This window comes from Chlamydotis macqueenii, chromosome 4 (assembly GCF_036417535.1).
Source record: "Chlamydotis macqueenii isolate bChlMac1 chromosome 4, bChlMac1.mat, whole genome shotgun sequence".
Lineage (NCBI taxonomy): Eukaryota > Metazoa > Chordata > Aves > Otidiformes > Otididae > Chlamydotis > Chlamydotis macqueenii.
Window position 1 is genome coordinate 184,350 of NC_141559.1, and position 20,431 is coordinate 204,780.

General features: G+C 50.5%; 1 protein-coding gene across 1 annotated transcript; it reads left to right on the forward strand.

Annotated features, from left to right (window-relative positions):
• The first annotated feature begins 15,084 nt into the window (after positions 1 to 15,084).
• Positions 15,085 to 16,104, forward strand: OR1S1 (olfactory receptor family 1 subfamily S member 1). The gene has a single exon (XM_086746575.1). The coding sequence runs from the start codon at positions 15,085 to 15,087 to the stop codon at positions 16,102 to 16,104; it is 1,020 nt and encodes a 339-aa protein (XP_086602701.1).
• The last annotated feature ends 4,327 nt before the right edge of the window (positions 16,105 to 20,431 follow it).

Genomic DNA, 20,431 nt, shown 5'->3' on the forward strand with positions numbered 1-20,431 from the left:
CTGCAGCTCTTGGGAGCGGAGTCGCTCAGCCTCCAGCTCAGCCCGCAGCCTCTCCAGCTCCTGCTGGTGCTCGTCCTTCTGCGCCAGGCCGTGGCGGGGCGAGGAGCGCCTGCGTGCCGTGGAGCCCTGTCCCACAGCGTGCTGGCTCATGGCTGCAGGGATGGAACCAAACGCGGCCAGCACCAGCCACTGACGTCACACGTCACTCCCTCTCAGCAGCTGCTGCCTCCCTTGACCATGCAGGAGCAGAGACAGCGTCTGCAATGAGCCAGGGGTGGGCAGCTCTGGCCTTGGAGCCGTGTTCTGGCCCTGAGCACACAAAGGAGGGGTGGGGCCGCATGGCCTTATAAGGTATGTTCGAGCCCTGAGCACACAAAGGAGGGGTGGGGCCGCATGGCCTTATAAGGTATGTTCGAGCCCTGAGCACACAAAGGAGGGGCGGGGCCACATGGCCTTATAAGGTATTTTCTGTCCCTGAGCACACAAAGGAGGGGTGGGGCCACATCGTGCTGAGCCCATCTCCACCCTGCTCCTGCCCTAGTAGCCAGTGCTCAGCTCCCAGCACAAACCCTGTGCCAGGCCCTGCTCAGCATCCCAGGGAACCTCCATCCCTGCTCCAAGAAGGAGACAAAGGCATTGTCTCCTCCCTGGGGCTGCAGGGACGTGGTCAGCGGCACTCACCTGCTCGCTTCCACCTGCTCCCATCCCAGTGGGCACAGGCACTGGCTGGCGTCACAGGAGCTGTGCCGCAGGGAATGGTCTACAAAGGCCCCGTCCTACTCCCAGGCAGCACCCCTCCAAGAGCAGGGGAGCGCTCAGCCCCAGGGGTGAGGGGGACACACCACCGGCAGCCGGGGAGGCAGGAGGGGATCAGTGGGAGCATTGCCAATGAGGAGGGAGGCAGAGGGGAGGCCAGGGCACCCACCTGTCAGGGATTTTGATGCCCGGGTGGAACATCTCTGCCTGGAAGGTTGCCATCTCCTGGCACAGAGCGCAGCGGAAGTGGTAGAGGGCAGAGCGCAGCGCCGGGCCCAGGGGCTGAGATGGCATCAGCATGAGTGGCACGGGGGGGTCCCATTCACCTCCCACTGTCGCTGTGGGACAGGGTGCAAACCAGAGGTGACGATCACGTCAGGGACTGGGGGTGATGCCGCCTACCTGGATGCAGTGGCGGTGGAACCAGGTGCTGGCACAGGTGGGACAGACCAGGGTGTTGTAGCAGGGCTGCCCTGTCACCACCTCCTGGCAGATGAGGCAGAGGCTCTGCTCCTGCTGCAGCATTCACACCCTCTGCACTGGACGGTGCTTCCAGGAGAAAGATCTGTGGGACGGAGGTGACAGCTGAGCCCCAGCCTCCTCCAGCCTGGCCTTGGCCCCAGCCCCATGGGGCAGCTCTACTCACTTGTACGCCCCAAAGAACTGGGAGATGCAGCCTCGCTCACTGCCGCAGGGGAAGCGGAAGATTCCACGGCAGCGCCAGTGCTGGCAGATGACCGAGGCGCCCTGCAGCCGGCAGACGCAGCACCACTGGGGATGGCAGAGTGGTGGACAGCGTCAGCACCGTACAGCCCCATTGTTGCATATTACGGCACAGACTCACTCATGGTTCAAGTGAGACAAAGTTGATTTTTACAAGCAGTGTTTGATACTCTTTACCCGGATGCTCTTTGTCTACGATTTCTATTCCTATAGGGCAAGTATTATCACGATCTCTACCACCCCACTATTTGTCCAATCAGCTTCACGCACCTGGCTGGCGTTGTAGCGTTGTTCTTCATCACGTACTTCTTATTTTGTCCATCATACCGTTGCTTCTCAGCACGTACTCTCGCTTTGTCCATTGTGCTCAGATTCTGTTCATTTTGATACATTTACCCACATTCCGATCTGCATTACTCACTTTGCTCCATTTGCTCTACATCCATACACTTGCTCATATTCCCATCCACTACATTTCCTCCTTCTTTGTTTAAGAATTCTAAAGCAAGCACTACATTGACATGCAAAAGTGTAATTTTGTTAATCCTGCGTTCGATTATTCATCATTCGCTGCATGCAAGTTAAAAAACATGGAGTACAGACACAAATTAGAAAAAACACAAATATTCCTAATAAGCATAAAACAACAAGTCTTTTAAGCCATGGCCCAGGGTTCCCAAACCGTGGAAGAAAGCCAAAGAAGTCCTCTTCTGAATGTAACTTCAATTGCTGGGTCAAAGCCTTCAGTTGATCAATATTTGCGTGAATTGATCCCAAGTGGTCACTAAGGTTCATACAACACATGCCTTCAAAATCCTGACATCCATGGCCTTGAGCTAAGAGTAGAAAATCAATTGCTGCTCGGTTCTGTAATATAGCATGCCTTCTTGAGTTAACATCCATTAATAAGCCTTGCAAAGCGATACTAGTTGCATTGCTTTCTCTAGCAAGCCAACATCCTAACTTATTAATCATATTTAATGTGTGTGCAGTCCCTATGGATGCAATCAAGGAACCAAAAATTCTCTCAGCTGCATTCCAGAATTTTACACTTGAATCACAGTTCTCTGGGAATGTTTTTACAACTCGTCTCATACGACGGCTGAGTTGATATGTCAAATTATGAGATGGGATATTAGGATGAAATAGCGTTAGTCGGCCAACAGCACATGGACCTCCCACAGCCTTCCCAGGAATACCTTTCCATGCCCTATCCCCACAAGTCAAAAAAAAATATCTTCAGGAAGGCCAATAGCATCGATCCCAGGGATAATTTGACTTGATGCAGTGTTATTACACCAAGTCCAGTTCTTAAAAAATTTTCTGTGTGGTGAAACGTCAAACCCAGAACTATCCATGTATATTTTAGCCGTGTAGTTCAAAGAGAAACAAATGAGACTTTTCAGTGTACCCATAATGTCTAATTCCTGTGCTTGAATTGGCAAGGCTGGAAAATCATGTATCATATTTAGAGAGGTGTTATAACAACCTTGTGGTTGTGAGGTGGTCTTTCACCATGTCTCATGACACCACCAGAGAGGCTCAATAACACCTGGTTTTTCTCATGGACTTTGCACTGAGACATTGTAAAAAGTATCTAATTCCTGACTTGCTAATGGTACGCCTACCAAACAGGTACGAAAAGGAGCGGTTGGTGTAGCGATAGAAAGACACATGGTACTTGTGTTCATTGCTTTAGCAAGGGTAAGCCAGGCATTGCTATCAGGCGCATTCAAGCTGACAGCGGGCAATCCTGTGACTCCTTTGATGACTCCGAGACATAGGGTCGCACAAAACGCGATGGAACCCATTGCAGTAGATCACCTGTAGAAACACAAGCCTATCCCTGACCCGAAGTTATTAAATTTATTGGCCCTTCCCATTGTCCTGAAATTGGATTCTTTACCCTTACCAATGGTTTACCTTGAAAAGGTACGGATAACCCATGTTGTTTTTCATATTTTGACTTATACGTCTCATCTTGATTCAAAAAATTAAGGACATAAGTTGCTTTCCATAACCTTCCCTGTGGAGATTCCAACCCCATATTCCCCCTTTTTTGTTTATTGAGCTGTTCTTTCAAAATCCTGTGAGTTCGCTCAATAATTGCTTGACCTGTGGGTGAATGAGGAATACCTGTGACATGTTCAATGCCCCATTGTTGTAAAAATACTGGAACGTGTGCAGAGCTATAAGCAGGCCCATTGTCAGTCTTCACTCTTCGTGGAACACCTAAAATGGCAAAACAGGTTAGCCAATGTTTACAAACATCACGTGCTCTTTCTCCCATGTGTGCAGTAGCAACAAGATACCCAGAAAAAGTATCTACTGTTACATGCACATATTTCATTTTTCCAAACTCTCCAAAGTGTGTGACATCTGTTTGCCACAAGTCGTTACCTTTAATTCCACGTGGGTTAACTCCTTCCTTGGCAGGCAATGGGGCTAAGAGTTGACAACCAGGACAGGTAGCAACAATACTACGTGCCTGAGTCATGGTTAGCTGAAAATGTGTTTTAAGTGCTCTAGCATTTGGATGATAAAAGGAATGTGACAATTTAGCTTACTCAAATTGATTAGGAACTATTGCAGACATAGTGTAGAAATCTGCTAATTGACTACCTTCCATTATAGGACCAGGTAAATCAGTATGAGATCGAACATGCATCTCATAGAAATCATGCTTTCTTTGATCTATTAAGGACCAAAGCATGCCAAGTTCAGCCATTAAAAAAGAGTTATCCACATTCTTAATCATTGAATAATCAAGTCTCGCTACTATCCCTGCTACATAAAATGAATCTGTGACAAGATTAACAGGCTCATCCTTAAATTTTAACAAAGCCATGTTTACTGCTGACTACTCAATTACTTGAGTTGAGCCCTGTGGAACAATTTTAACTTCATGTTGCCATTCCGCCTCTTGGGACGGTTTCCATACCATGGCTGCTTTCCTTGATTTGCCAGAGACATCTGTAAAGACAGTAATGCCTTGTACAGGGGTTGGTCTGCAACGCAATTTTGTATACAGGGGCAATTTAGTAATTTCAGCCCAAATTCAATGTTTGGGATAATGAATAGAGATTTGGCCTTGAAAGTCAGCCAAAGCAATTTGCATATCGAGATTCTCAGCAGGAAGCCAATTCAAATTTTGTTTGGTTGCAGGAATAAAAATTACAGATGGATCTACTCCATCGCGAGCCTGTAATCTGGCCCTTCCCTTTCGTATCAATTTAGCACAAGCTTCAAGAATTGTTACTACTGTTTTTGATTGAGAATGTGGCAAAAAGAGCCATTCAATTACTCGCAGAGGGTCTTTTGCACTCTCTTACCATTGAAAGAGAACTGCAAAAGGCTGAAAGACATTAGCAATTGTTGCCAACATGATTGGTAGTTCAAGGAGACCTTGCCATTCTTGACGATTTTCGATTGCCTGTGAAAAGAAAAAATAGTGAAAAAACAGTCCTTTACATCAATCACTGTTAAAGGCCAATTGGCTGGAAGCATAGGTGGTGAGGGCATCCCTGGCTGAAGAGCTCCCATAGGCTCAATTACAGCATTAATTGCTCTGAGGTCGTGTAGCAAGCGCCATCTGCCGTTCTTTTTTGGAATACAAAACACAGGAGTGTTCCAAGGGCTCATGGAAGGCGTGATGTGGCCAGCTGCCAACTGCTCCTCCACCAGTCTACCTATTTGTTCCAGGCGTTCTCGACGTAGGGGCCATTGGTCAACCCACACAGGTTGTTGTCTTAGCCAGGTGAGTTTGAAGATCGGTTGCTGCCAGGCTCTGATCGGTTGTTCAATGTTCTCTGCATACAATTTCTCTGTTTTGGTTCTGCTACGTGGACCGTAGTTCCAAACTGTCCAAGCACGTCTCGTCCCCATAAGGTGCACGGAACTGGAGCAATGAAAGGAGCAGCACGGGCTACCTGTCCTTCTGGTCCAATGATCACTCGAAGAAGTGCACTTTGTTTTGGTCGCTGCATTCCTCCTATTCCCACAATCGTGGAAGCCGGGTCTGCTGTGGGCCATTCTGGCGGCCAGACAGAACTCTGGATTATAGAGACATCTGCACCAGTATCTACAAGTCCTGTAAAACAATGTCCGTCAATGGTTCATGTTATCATAGGTTGTGTCCCCTTTGCAGATTTTGTCCACAATACCTGCGGTTTTCCAGTGCAGTCAAAACCTTTTTTACCTGAATGTCCAGATTTCCCAGACATTTCCCCTTGAAAAGGTACAAGCTGTGCGATACGCTGTCCTGCTGAGGTAAAACATGGAGGCACCGGTGTCCATGCCATGATTTGAATTTCTCCACTGTAATCTGAATCAATGATTGCAGGTAAAACAAAAAGTCCCAGTTTAGTGGTTGATGATTTACCAATTAGCAAAGCATGCACCCCTTTTCCGATGGGACCCCAAACTCCTGTCAGGATAAGAATTACATCAGTTGTTGTTATTGTAACTGAGTGGGCAGTGGCCAGCTCCAGCCCCGCACTCCCTGCGGTGGCTGGAGTGAAGTCGCCCACCACACAGTGTGACACGGATTTATTTGATTGTTCGGGGCACGCGATCTCACCCCCCGCCTCGCATTTCCCGAGAGATCTGATAAGGGCTGTCCATCAGTGTGATATCTGGAATGACATTCATTAGACCAATGTTTTCCTTTCCTGCAAAGAGGACAGTTTTGGGGTGGAAAATTTTTTCTGTCTGCATTTTCCGGGCAATCTCTCTTTAAATGTCCCAAAGCACCACAACAATAGCACCTGCCTTGTCCTGACCTTTTACCTTTAACTGTGCTGCGAGGGCATTAGCTAAAGCATCAGCTTGGTGTCCTGTTGAGCCAATATCTTGACATGCTCTGACCATATCAGCCAAAGAGGGATTACGGTTTTTCATAGGTTGCAATACGCGCTTACAATCATTGTTAGCATTTTCAACAGCCAATTGTAATAGCAACAGCCCTCTTGCATCATCATTGTCGATCTGCCGCTCTAAAGTAGCTTGCAGTCGATCTCTGAAATCTGCATATGGCTCATCAGCTCCTTGCAGCACCTTAACAAAAGATTGAGGTCCTTCGCCCCTTGATGCTGGAATTTTTCTCACTGCCCTAAGAGCAATATGTCTGATTTGAGCATACGCTTCCCTCGGGAACTGTGCCTGCAGGAGCGGGTTACTATAAGCATTTTCTCCTGCCAATTGTTCGTATCCTATGGGAATCTGTTGATTTAAATTTGTAACATGTTGCCGCTGGCCTTCATGTTCGGGATCGGTGGGACCTATAGGCGGCTACGGGTTACCCACGTGTGGCCTATCTTGGAGTACAGGGACATCCACCCTGGGGCCAATAAGCACCCTGACACCAATATGGTGGACATGCAAATCACGATTTATTAGGCTGCGTCACATGCTTATATACTGGCCGGCTCCGCCTTCGTGGGCGGCGCACTCCTAAGGGAGGAGTCAGCCTATCTTTCCGTCACAACGCGAGATCTTCCAAGCGTCGTTCCCTACATCTCCCCCTCCCCATGATAAACCTTTTCAGGCACAACTTTATTCACCATGCATTCCTTAACAAATGATATATAACTTGCTGATGTCTATCATCCATTAATACACATAAATGAACAATAACCCATCTTCCAAAAATCATGCAAACAGGCAAACCACAACATAACATTGCAAATACAATCACAAGAACTACCAGAACTGTGTATAACCAATCCCAACTGAAGAAGCTCGTAATCCACTCCCATACTGTGTTCAAATCTTTAACCAAATCTATACGCATTATGTCTGCGTTATCCGCTATGTTATCTGCGAGCTTCTTTAAATATATATTCCTCCTTCCTATCTCTTCATAATCTGTGTTATCAAGGCAACAGAATGATAGATTTTGTATAATGGCTCCACCACAGCCTCCTTGACCCAGGAGCTCTAATGCTAAATCCATTGCCTTCGCATGTGCCTCCAATACCTTCTGAGTGTGCCCAAACCTCTTCTCCATGTCAGCAAGTAGGCACACAAGTTCGTCAGGTTCCTCTTTGACATCCAGTTCCTCCAGTAGCCACCCTCCACGGCTCGACTTAGGCACAGCAGTCCTAGGATGCCGAGGACGACCTATAAGAAGAGACTCAACAGCACATTTAGTTTCACCGTGTGTTAATTCAGCATCTCTTAGTCCTTTTTCTTTTACCGCCTTATACAATGCTTGCACAAGCCTTGCGTCTAGGGGTGTCCACTCATGCCCTCCAGTTGGGTTTGCTTTTATAGGGAAGGCAGCTGTCACTCCTGACTCTAACTTCACGCCCTTCAAGATACACTCCTTCCCTATCAGGTTCCAGTCAGTTGGTTCCTGTTTCTCCCTCAGCAGGAGATTGCCCAGCGGGAGGTGACTTAGGAACCTTCTCTGATGAGCCCTCGCAGCAGCCAGTTCCTGCATTCCCTTCATGAGACTTCGTAACACTTCTGCTGCGCTCATGTCCTTATTTGTCTTGGACTCCTCCCTTCTCTCCCCTTTCTGGGCGTTTGCCTTTTTTGGCACTGTAGGCGTGTCGGCTCGCTCTTTGGGCCGCGCCCCCTCGCGGCAGCCAGCAGGGCCCTCCCATTATGGAACCTTCCCGACTCCCCCATCGTTGTAATCATGATTTCTGCCTTCTTCCTCGGACTCCTCCGAGTCCGAGGGGAAGGACGGTCGGGGCTGCCGCCATTTTCTGGCGGGGATCGGGGACGGAGCCGATGCCTCTGCCTCCGAATCGCTATCAAAGGACAGCCTTTTGCTGGGCACCCAGTCAAGTAGTTGTTCTTTCCTCTTTTTACGTTTATGTTCTTCCCTCATTTCGTGCTTTTTATGGTCCCCCCTCGCCCACCCTCCGTCTTTCTGTGTTCGCTGCCTCCACCAAATCCTCCCAGGGGTACTGTGGTGGGGGTTCCTTCGACTCCTTCCTTCTCAGTGGGTAGGCAACAGGCGATTCGGGTGGCCAGTCCTCCTCGCCTGCCCTACCCCGCTCCGAACTCTTTGCCATGTTCTCTCCCCCCACCCCGGCAGCCATTTTCCCCTGAAAGCCTATGTTCTCCACAACCTCCCTCAATTTTTCTTCCACCATCTCCTCATCCCCCATTAAGGAGAGTCCCGTTTGCACGTCCATTTCCCTCTCAGTTCTCCCTGTTATACACGCTTTCGCTCCCACCCACACTTGGTGTACCTCACGCACTTTTTCTAAGATCCTGATGACCTTCCACAAGGTCATCAGCCGACCCGACTTGCCTAAAATGGCAAGCTCCACGAATGCGCCCTTTATTTTCTCCCGTCTTTCTCTATCAAATATATCTGAGGGAGTCCCTATCACTCCTGTACGTATCATATAATCGATACAATCTCTGGTCGAGGCCGATTTGATGCAAATTCCCTGTACCCTTGCCAGACATTTCAATACCTTTATCGTAGTCTCCATGGTCGTGAGCCTTCACACAGGCATCCACTGTCCTGCAACCGCCTCACTCCTTCTTTGGCCGTGAAAGTTGTGTCATCTGCTGACGCTATGGGTGGCTAGCCCGACCCCACCTACTGCCACGTTCCTCTTGAGGCCAATCTTGGCGTTGCAGGCGCTCCTCGATCCCATGGGGCTCTACACCGGCCCGTCGGTCTCTCCGATCTCGATCACGTCAGCCTCTCTCCCCAATTCACCGATCACGTCGGGGTCACCACTTGTTGCTGCTGGCCTTCGTGTTCGGGATCGGTGGGACCTATAGGCGGCTACGGGTTACCCACGTGTGGCCTGTCTTGGAGTCCAGGGACATCCACCCCGGGGCCAATAAGCACCCTGACACCAATATGGTGGAAATGCAAATGGCGATTTATTAGGCTGCGTCACATGCTTATATACTGGCTAGCTCCGCCTTCGTGGGCGGTGCACTCCTAAGGAAGGAGTCAGCCTATCTTTCCGTCACAACGCGAGATCTTACGATCGCTGTTCCCTACAGCGTATAATGGCACTTGTCCCACATATGTCCCTTCTGTGCCTAACCTCAATCAGGGCAGTTGAATGTCAGTTTGATGGCCAAGCATGGGCTTGTAGTGCTACGCGAGACGCCAGGGCTCTGCAGCACAACTGCATGCAGCTGGCACAGACAGCACCGGCCCTGTGCAGGAACCCCAGCCCCATTCAGAGCAGTGGTGTGACGGGCACCAGCCAGGGCATCTCCAACCAATTCAGTGCCTTTGGCCAGTGACTGAATCCCACCACTGCAGAGACACAAGGTCTGTCCCTTCTCCATCCAGGAGATGTATGACAGCCCATGAACACAAAACATCTTACACGAAGGTCTCTGCAAGTGTTCCGTCACTCTCAAACCCTCCTGGTTCTTCTCTTCCCCATCGTTTAATCTTCCCATTGATGATACCATTGTGGATTAATCCCACAGGTTTCATGATGTTCCTGTATCACAGGATGCCCACACCCAAAACCACTTTCAAAATCCTCTCTTTCTTTGCTGGGATGGGCTTCACCTCCAAGCGTAACATGCACCAATGTCCTCAGGCTGAGGAGCACACTGCTGTGGGAGACAAAGAACCCATTCAAGTCCTCATGGAGAATTTCACGACCAGTGACCCTGGGAGTACCTGGAAGGGGAGCAAAACAGCATGCCAAATATTGTGGAGGTTGCTGGAGGGTCTTGGGACAGTTTGGGAAATAGGTCTCTGTAGATCTGGTGTCAGATGGGCCAACAATGGTGAAACTGATTTGCATCTGTTACTCACCAAGAGGGAAGATCTGGTGACGGATGTGAAAGCCAGAGTCAGCCTTAGTTGTCATGACCATTAGGTAACAGGGTCTCACCTCCCAAGGAGAATGAGGAAGGAAAATAGAAAAGTGCAGATGGCCGACCTGAGAGGAGGAGGTTTTGGCCTAGTCTTGTGATTTGTAGTGGGGGAGCCCATATGAGCAGCACAGAAGGGCAGCAGAGCTCAGTAGAGCTGGTCTTCAAGGACAGTGCTTTTCAAGTACAAGACTGTCTGCACCAAGAGTCAGGAAAACAAGGAGAGATATTCAGGAGAGAAGCTTGAGGAAGTAGGAAATTCCTGAGAAAACTCCATAAGAAAAGGAAGCATACAGGAGATGGATGCAGAGACGTGAAAGAAAGAAGGAATTCAGAAATAGGGTTGGTTTTAGGAAAGCTGCAGAGTTGACACTTGCAAGGGAGTTCAGGGGCACAACAATCAGCTGTTCCTACTTGAGGAAAAGTTAAAGAAGAAATGAAGAGAATGTGTGGCCACTGCTGGGTTTAGTAAGAGGAGGAATAGATAGGTTTGAGGTACTCTCGGCCTTTGTCTTCTCCAGCAAGGTCTCTCAGTTGCATGTGCCTAAAAGGCAGAGCCCGGGCAGAACACAGCAGTGGATGGAGATGGAGTCAGAGGTTACTTAGGTAAGGTCAAGCCTTAAGAGTCCGTTGCACCAGATGGGATGGATCTTAGGATGCTGAGAGAGCAGGATGATGTCATAGCAAGGCTGTTCCGAGACATTTTGTGAGGTCATAATGTCTGGAGAAAGCAAAAAGCCAATCTTGCATCCATCTTCTAAAAAGACGCAAGGACTGAGCAGGGGAATTACAGGCTGCAGTGACAGATGCCAGGAGCTGTGTGCCTGGGCAACAGCTTTGTGGGAAAAGGCTGTGGTGGTCCTTCAGTTTCATGAGGCAAAACATGACCCAGCAGAAAAGGTGGCCAACAACATCCAGGGCTGCATGAGCAGCACCACAGCCAGAAGAAGTGATTATCTCCTTCTGCTCAGCACTTTTTACACTACATCCAAAATAGATCAGGTTTAGATGCTGCGCAATGGGAATGAGACCTTGCTGTGAGGAGGAGTTTGTCTTAGAGACCTCCTGAGCTGCCTTACAGCTCGAGTGATGGTGCATTTCCTTCCACCACAGGGCTTCCCTTGACCATGTTAGGGGAAGCACTCTGGTTCCTCATGACCATGGAAGTGAGCAAACATGACTTTGGCCACATCATCTTTCTTGTCTTCTGCAAGTCACCACTGCTCACATGCAGAGGTACTTGGCAGGTACTTCCAAACCTCCTTGATCATGCCCTTTGCTTCATCTGCTGTTCCTTTTTCCCCCCTTTTCCCCCACCAGAGATCTTCCCTTTGATCATCCTTAGCTCCTCCCATATAAACAGCCCTCCTTTGTTTCCTCTTTGCGCACTGGTCTTGGCTTTGCTTGCTTTGTAGCTCTTTCTGAGGTGGTCAGCATGGATAATTCTATATTTGAAAGCAATTTCATTGAATGAATACCTTATTTTAGTATTTGTAGTGCCCTGCAACTCATGCTGTTTTCTTGTGAGAGACACCAAAAGCAGGGTGAGCCATCTGCCTGCAAGATTCACAGCTGACAAAATGGAGCATCAGTCTCGGAGAACCCTGAGAATCTCTGGGATTCAGCCAACAGAAACATCCTGAAGTTCACAAGGAGAAGCAACAAGTCCTGCATGGGGGGGAAAGAATAACCTTGTACCTCAGGGCAGGCTAGGACCTGGCTGGCTGAGCAGGGACCCTAAGGAGGAGGGCCTGAGCCCAAGGAGTGATGCCATATGAGCCAGTAGAACACGCTCACCATAAGTGAGATCAACTGCATAGGCAGCTGCCTTAGGAACAGTGTGGCCACTCAGAAAAGGGGAGTTACCATCCCCCTCGATTGAGCACTGTTGTGACCACATTTGGACTGGTGGGTTCCTCTGTTGGGTTTCCTGCTCTAGGCAACTTGAAAGGAACTGGAGAGTGCCCAGAAGAGGTCTTCCAAGATGGAGTCTCATGTCCATGGCCTCTGTGGGGATGCTGAGGCACCTGGGCTTTTGCCTGCTGAGACACAGGCTCAGAACAGCACGATCAAAGATTTCAGCTCCTTGAACAATGGACTGACAGTGGATGGATTTGTGTGTGTGTGTGTCAATCCAGAGGGAGTTTGGACCAGCCCAAGGCTTTGTGTGCTAAGGCACAGCCAGGGACGGTGGAGAGAAATCAGTAATGGTAGTGAGATGCTTAGATGAGAACAAGAAGAAGAGGATTAGGTGTCCACAGCTTTCAAGGGAACAGGTGCAGGCGTATGGCAGCAGAGGACAGCCTGTGTTGGAGATTGTTGAGGGAGCTGGCAATGCTGAATACCCTCATCAGAGCTGACTTCTTTCTCCCCTTGGCCATGGCTGTTCCCTGTGCCACCTAGGAGAAACTTTATCATGACAGCACCAGGGCCTCATGGCCTCCTCTTCCCCACTCCGGAGCAGGGAGGTGTCACAGCCTGTTCTTGCACTTGGCGTTGCACATCATCCCCACATCACACTGACCCAGAAAGAGTCTCAAGAAACGTGAGGGACAGGATCTCCCTTTCCAGTGCCTAGGGGTCAGGGCATGGCCCTCTGGCTTGATATAACACATCCAGGTTTACTCAGAATCTGTTCCACCTCTACATTGCTTTTCCCTGTCATTTCAGCTCTCACCAGCCCCAGGGAGGCTTTGTCAGTAATGTCCCTCAGTGGGACCCATTAAGGCTCCAAGAAACTTTGGAGTTTGCGTCTGACTTTGACTTCTGAAGAGGTTTCTCAACTTCCTTACCGTGCCTGAGGTTCACGGACTCGGCCCCAAACCCACCAGAGAGGTCATTAAAATCCTTGGGCTGGTCCTCTGCTGCTGAGCTGCTCCAGGCTCCTGGGATGCAGGGAGCTCACGGCAAGGAGGCAGAATGGCAGAGAGACAGCTCTGCCCAGGAGCAGCTGCTCTGCCAAGCGCAGCAGGGCTGAGGGCACTGCTGCAGGCACTGAGTGGGGACAGGCAGGGCAGAGAGAGGTTATAGGCGGCCTGGGCTGAGAGCTCACTGGAGGAGAAACCTTCACAGCCCTCTGCACGGTAAGTCTCTGGCTGCAGGGCAATGGACAGGAGCTTCCTGGAGGGGTCTCGTCCAGCTGCCACAGCCCACAGAGATCGCTCTCCAGTGTAGAGGAGGAGGAGGAGATGCTCCAGAGCAGGGATTCCCTGGTGCACTGTCAGAGGCACAGGGCACGACGGCTGCCTTCTCCCAGGGACGGCTGCAGGGTGTGAATGTGTGTGTGCAGCCAGGGGTGCCCAGGGCTGTCCTTCAGAGCAGGGTCCCTGCACCCCAGGGGCTGTGTGCTGGGGCAGGGACTCTGCCTCTGCCAGGCTCAGCACTCAGCCTGCCCGGGGAGCTCCCCATGGTGTCTGGGGAGAAGCTGTGGGTGGAAGGACAGACCCCCATCAGTGAGGGTCCTTCTGCTAACAAGAGGGTGCTGCATGGCTCAGAGCCTCTCACAGCTCCAGGTCACTCCCAGGACATGGGCAGAGGCAGCTTTTCAAGAAGCACAACAAGGCAGGGGCTGCCTGGAAGGAAAGGTGCTTTCCAGGGTCTGTGCTCTCGGTTTCCTGCTGTGCCTGTGAGGGAACAGCAATGCAGCTGTTGGGTTTGGACAAGAGAAGGAGGCTCCTATAGTGTAACACTGACAGATCAGCAGGTCTGCGAGGAACTTGATAAAGCTCCTTCATCATTCCTTTGCCTACAGAAAGCTCAGTCATCTCTTCAGTGTTTTTCTGGCCCACTCCTTAGGGCTGGCCAACAGAAAGATGGGCCTGGGCAGGGTCCTGCTGCCAGGAGGTTTCCTGATGACAGGGGTGAGCACACGGTGGGTGGGATGGGCTCTGTGAGTTGTAGCCGCTGCAACCAGAGCTCCAGCACAGGAGACTCCCGAGTGCCCCTCTGTCCCTCCATGGCCTTGCCGCCCTGGGCAGAAGCACTGGGGCATTTCTCCTTCTTTCTCCACCTGCCCCTGCTGCTGCTGCTCTTGTTTTCAGGCTCTCTGGGGATGAGGGTTCAGCAGCAGCTCAGCCACTGACCCTGCAGGCCTTGCTGTGCAGATGTGTCCATGGGAGCAAGGTGCCCAAGCCCTCTTCTGGCCTGTGGGTCTCTGGGCAATGCAGGCCAGAGGGTGGGGATGAAGCAGGCTCTTTTTGCCAGGTGAGGCATCTGACCCATCTTCAAGGGGTCAGAAAGCTCACAGATCTTTACTGAGGGGAGTTTTACTGGGGAGGGGAGTTTTAAACTGGATTCCTCTGCTCTCAGCAGTATCCATATTTCTTTTGCAGAAAACAACTGGGTGTGATCATCCTCCAGATTAAAGAGGTGCAAGCCCAGGGCAGCTGGGATCAAGTCTGATGGACTCACTCTGCACTAAGGGTCTGCCTGTTTGCAGCCCAGCTCTCCCAATGCAGCACTTGTAGCAGAACAGAAAATTCAAGGCAGTGTGCCTTCAAAAAGTAAAACAAACACAACCAACCCCCACAGCTCTGCTCTGCAGCCGGGTGAGTTGGGAGGGACAATGCTGAAATGTCATTGATTTAATGAGGGGATTTAAACAGAGATCACTCCTGGTTCCTACCTGCCTGTTGGTGCACAGCGGCACTGACTCCTCAGGAGCCCCCAGCAGAACCCTCTGCTCCCCATTGCACCCTCAGCCAGCAGAACCCAGAGCTCAGCCAGGGAGCTGCACGAAGGTCTTTCTGGAAGGACAGAGGCTGGGGAATGATGGTTCCTTGAAAAATGGAGTCAGTTTTGCTTAGTGAACTCAGTCCTGACCCTTCACTGTCTTCTCCTGGTTTGACAGACTCCCATGCCCAGAGGAAGCAAATGTCCAACAGCAGCTCCATCACTGATTTCCTCCTCCTGGCATTCGCAGACACACGGGAGCTGCAGTTCTTGCACTTCTGGCTCTTCCTGGGCATCTACCTGGCTGCCCTCCTGGGAAACGGCCTCATCATCACTGCCATAGCCTGCAACCACCGCCTCCACACCCCCATGTACTTCTTCCTCCTCAACCTCTCTGTCCTTGACCTGGGCTGCATCTCCACCACTGTTCCCAAATCCATGGCCAATTCCCTCTGGGACATCAGGGCCATATCCTACTTGGGATGCACTGCACAGGCCTTTTTATTTATCTTCTTGATCTCAGCTGAGTATTTTCTCCTCACTGTCATGGCCTATGACCGCTACATTGCCATCTGCAAACCCCTGCACTACGGGACCCTCCTGGGCAGCAGAGCTTGTGTCCACATGGCAGCAGCTGCCTGGGGCAGTGGGTTTCTCGAGGGTCTGGTGCACACTGCCAGTACATTTTCACTGCCACTCTGCCAGGGCAATGCTCTGGAGCAGTTCTTCTGTGACATCCCCCAGATCCTCAAGCTCTCCTGCTCAGACTCCTACCTCAGGGAAGCTGGGGTACTTGTGGTCAGTGTCTTGCTTGCATTTGGCTGTTTTGTGTTCATTGTTGTGTCCTATGTGCAGATCTTCAGGGCTGTGCTGAGGATCCCCTCTGAGCAGGGACAGCACAAAGCCTTTTCCACGTGCCTCCCTCACCTGGCTGTGGTCTCCCTGTTTATCAGCACTGGCATGTTTGCCTACCTGAAGCCCCCCTCCATCTCCTCCCCACCTCTGAACCTCGTAGTTTCATTTCTGTATTCAGTGGTGCCTCCAGCAGTGAACCCCCTCATCTACAGCATGAGGAACCAGGATCTCAAGGATGCCCTGAGGAAACTATATGAATACATCTTTTTCCATCATTAGTAAGGAACCACCAGGAATGCAGTAAAATCCCAGTCTGTCTTTTGCTCTTCTATTTTTTATTTTGTATTTTTTTTAAACTTGTGATAATATGAATTGTAATTATGTATTTTTCATACAGCTTCTTCTTAATCTTGAGACCTCTTTTTTCTCTCTGGTAAATCCAATGTACATAAGGACCTCAGCTCATTGCATACGTAAAGCAGCTGGAATGTAGTCATTTGCCCCTACTCTCATCTCTCAGATCTCCTCTGGAGCTTGGGGCCCAGCCCCAGCAGGCAGAAGGGATTCAGGAGCCAAGGGCCCAGCTGTCACATAGCACAGGACAACACCAATGTTCACGTAGATGTTTGACCATGCAGAGCAAGGACACGCTGCAGTGGGTGTGTGATGCACAGCCCAGTCTCCTGGAAGTGCAGGAAAGAGGAGGCTGGTCCGTTCCCTTGGTGGCGTGGACAGTCCAAGAAGGTGCCCCAGGGCACCCATCACCCCCCAGCCTCCTCTGTCAGATGTTTCTAGCACTGGCCACTCACACCAGTTTGTGGGTGGTTTTGCTCTGTGGCCATCTCCATCCTCCTGCTGGTCTCGACACCTGTGCTGGGGCAAGAGCCAGCCGTGCCCAGCCGCTCTTCTCACCCAGACCTTGGCCACCCTAGAGCAGGGCTGTTTGTGAGCCTTTGCATGGACACGGCTGGGGCTTGGCTGGATCAGGGCACTGGGGGACTACAAAAGAAGGAGGGCTGATGGGGATGGACACTGAGGTCTGGCATGGGGGGGTCTGGTGACAGCAGTTTCCCCACCCGAAACACACCCTGTCCTGTGCAGTGTCTGATGAGGGGGCCGTGGGGGCGTGTGTTGGGCAGTGGGGCTGCGCTGGCTCAGGAACGGGTCACAGATTGGAGCCATAACCCAACAGGCAGGAGGTGGAAGCAAGGACAGGCCGTGAAGGAGAAATTTGGAAGTGTGACCTCAGCGTACAGGCACGTGTTTAGGAAAGCTGACAATCACCTGGAGCTGATGGGGTCTGCAGGACAGGTCACGAGAAAACTGAAGAGCTTCAGTCACTGAGTTTGCAGTAACGCCTGAGCAAGGAACAGGCTGCTGAGTGATGGGGTGGAGCGGGCATAACTGCAGACACAGACGGGGCTGAGGCACTCCATGCCTTCTTTGCCTCAGGCTCTGCTGATAAGGTCTCCCAGGCCTCTCCTTAGCGACAGGGCTCAAGGAGGAGGAGAGGGTGTATTGACCGGAACCTGGGCAGATCCCACAAGGACAAGTGCCAGTTCCTGTCCCTGTGGGGCACTCACCCTGGCCGTGGCACAGGCTGGGGAGCAGCTCTGTGGGAAAGGACTTGGTGGGCAGGGAGCTGGACAGGAGGCAGCCGTGTGCCCTGGTAGCAAGAGAGGAGAGCAGTGCCCTGGGCTGTATAACCAGGAGCGTGGCCAGGAGATGGGGGGAAAGGACCTTTCTCCTCTGTGTGTAGATTGTTAGGCCACATCCAGAGCACTCTGTCCAATTTTGGGAACCCCAGCACTGGAAAGGTATTGGCAAGCTGGAGCAGGTTTAGTGAAGGGCCCTGAAGATGGTCAGGGGGCTGGATCACCTTCCCTGTGAGGAAAAGCTGATGAAGCTGGCCTTGTTCTGCCTGGTAAAGGGATGGCTGAGGGGCACCTCCGAGCAAGGGAAGTCCTTGTCTTTTCCACCATGAGGCTAGCCCAACATTTGTCTATGTCACCACAAGACATTGAGAAGTCATAGAAGCATGGAATGTTTAGAGTTGGAAGGGTCATCAAAGGTCATCTACTCCAACCTCCTTGCTAGGAGCACGGACATCTTCGACTAAATCAGGTGTCTCAGAGCCTCATCCAACCTGGCCTTGAATGTTTCCAGTGATGGGGCATCCACCAACTCTCTTGGCAATCAGTTCCAGTGTTCTACCACCCTCATTGTAAAAGTCCTTTGTCTTTTGAGATTTTCAAGACCCAGATGGAGCGAGTCCCGAGCAACCAGCTCTGACCCTGCTTTGAGGTACTATGGATATCTCAAGGTCTGGTCTGAACCTCAGTGTTTTTATCATCCTAGAATCTCTTGTCCGACATCTGCTCAGCAGATCAGAGAGGAGATGTATATGGGGCACAAAACCTCCTGTGGTTTACGTGACCATCTAAACCAAGTCAGGTGAACATCTCCTCCACTCCGTTGACTGCAAGGGGAGCCTGGGAGGCACTGCCTCAGGCAGCTCCACATTACCCATGAAAATCCTACCATCCAGCTTTAACACCCTCAAAGGCCATGGTCTGGACCCTGAAGCTCCTATCTGTTGATTTTGGAGAGTTCAGAGCCTCAAGTATATGATCTATGTATAGAGGAGGAGAGACCTGGGCATCTTTGGCCCAGTGGCAGAGAGGGTCAGAGCAGTACAGGAGTAGCCTGAGAGAGCTTGAAGGGTGGTTTCAGAGATGTTGGACCTTTGCTTCACAGTGAGAAACAAAACGAGACAGAAATAACAGAAGAAAGTACAGCTATGGGAGGCTGAGTTTTGACACAAAGAGAAAGACATGTAGACATGTAGTCTTCATCAAAGGTAGTACTGTGCTACAACAGGTCACCCTGAGGAAGTCTAGATTAGGCCATATCTTTCTGTTTTAAGGAACAACCAGGGAGCACAGAGAGAGATCAGTAATGTTAGGGAGATGGTCTGGTGATATCAAGACAGGGAAGCAAGGAAGATTTTGACAGCGTGCAGGGAGAGAGCCGCAGGAGTGTGCTAGACTTTGCACTGCTGATCACCTGATCACTGCTGATCTGGGTCCTACCATTCGGTTTTCCATCCACCTCACAGTCTGCTCATCCAGTCCATACAGCAACAGCTTCTGTATGAGGATCCTAGGGCAGACAGTGTGAAAAGCCTTCCCGAAGGCCAGGCAGACAATATCCACTGCTCTCCCCTCATCGACCAGGCCACTCACTTCACTGCAGAAGTTTATGAATTTTTAAAGCATGATTTCCCCTTGGTGGAGCCATGCTGACAATTTCTGATTATTTTCTTGTCTTTAAAGTGCCTGGTAATGGTTTCCAGGATTAGCTGCTCCATCACCTTTCTAGGGATCAAGGTGATGCTGACAGACCTGCAGTTCCCTGGTTCTTCCTTCTTGCCACTCTTGAAGATGGGACTGACATTTGCTTTCCTCACTTCTTCAGGCACTTCTCCCAGTCACCATCATCAATCAGAGATTATCAAGGGTGTCCTCAAAATGACATCTGCCAGCTCCCTCAGCATTCTTGGGTGCATCCCATCAGGGCCCAGAGTCTTTTGTGTCGGCAGCCCACGGCCAGTTTGGTCAGTTTATCATCAAGTCACTGTTCCCTGACCTGAAACTCTTCTACCAAGAGTGCATTTTCCTTGCTCCAGCCCTTCCCACTGCTCTCTAGGACCTGGGATTCCTGAAAGCCAGTCTGCTAGTAAAGGCAGAGGTGAAGAAAGTGTTCAGTACCTCTCTGTTATACATATCTTGTCTAAGCCAGTCCCTTCTCTCCTTGAGCAGTGGGCCCACATTTTCGTAGCCTTCCTTTTGTCACCTCTGTACTTTTTGAGGCCATTCTTGTTGTCTTTGATTTGACATCCCTGGCCAGATTCAATTCCATCTGGGCTTTAGCTTTCCTAACTTCACTCCTGGATGCTTGGACAGTATCTGTTTATTTATCCCAGTTATCCATCCTTATTTTCACCCACTGTCAACCTCATTTTTGCATCTGAGTCAGCTGAGAGCTCAGGGGTCTGCAGGAGAAGGCAGAAGAACTTAGGCCAGCTCCTGGTTATACGAAGGGTGGAAGACCAGCTCCTGGAGGGAGTCATATTGTCTGTCTCTCTCTATGGGTAAACCTTTTTCCACTAACACAGCTTGGCACATCAACCCTCATGTACTTTATCCACTGGTCTTTGTTTTGTTTGCTTTGTATCCTGATTCGCTGTTGCAGAGATGGTTGTCACAATAATTCTTACCAGAAATTAAACTAGTACATCCTTTTATTTTCTATAGTATCCTGAAACTCCTCCTACTGTTATTGTGTCAGACACACCTCAGTCAGGGTGAGCCATCAGCACAGACATTAACAGCCGACCAAATGGAGCTTGGGGAACCTTGAGTAACTTGGGGAATTGGCCAAGAGAAACCTCTTGAAGTTTACCAGAAGTAGTGGCCAGTCCTGCATCGGAGGGGAGAATAACCCCATTTATTGGGCCAACTGTAACCTGACCAGCTGAGAAGTGACTCTGAGGAGAAGGCACTACGAGGGATGCCATACAAGCCAGTGGTGCCTGCTCACCACG

What these genes read in the sequence shown, in the direction of transcription:
- OR1S1 (XM_086746575.1), top strand. Translation starts at nt 15,085, where the DNA reads ATGGAGTCAGTTTTGCTTAGTGAACTCAGTCCTGACCCTTCACTGTCT.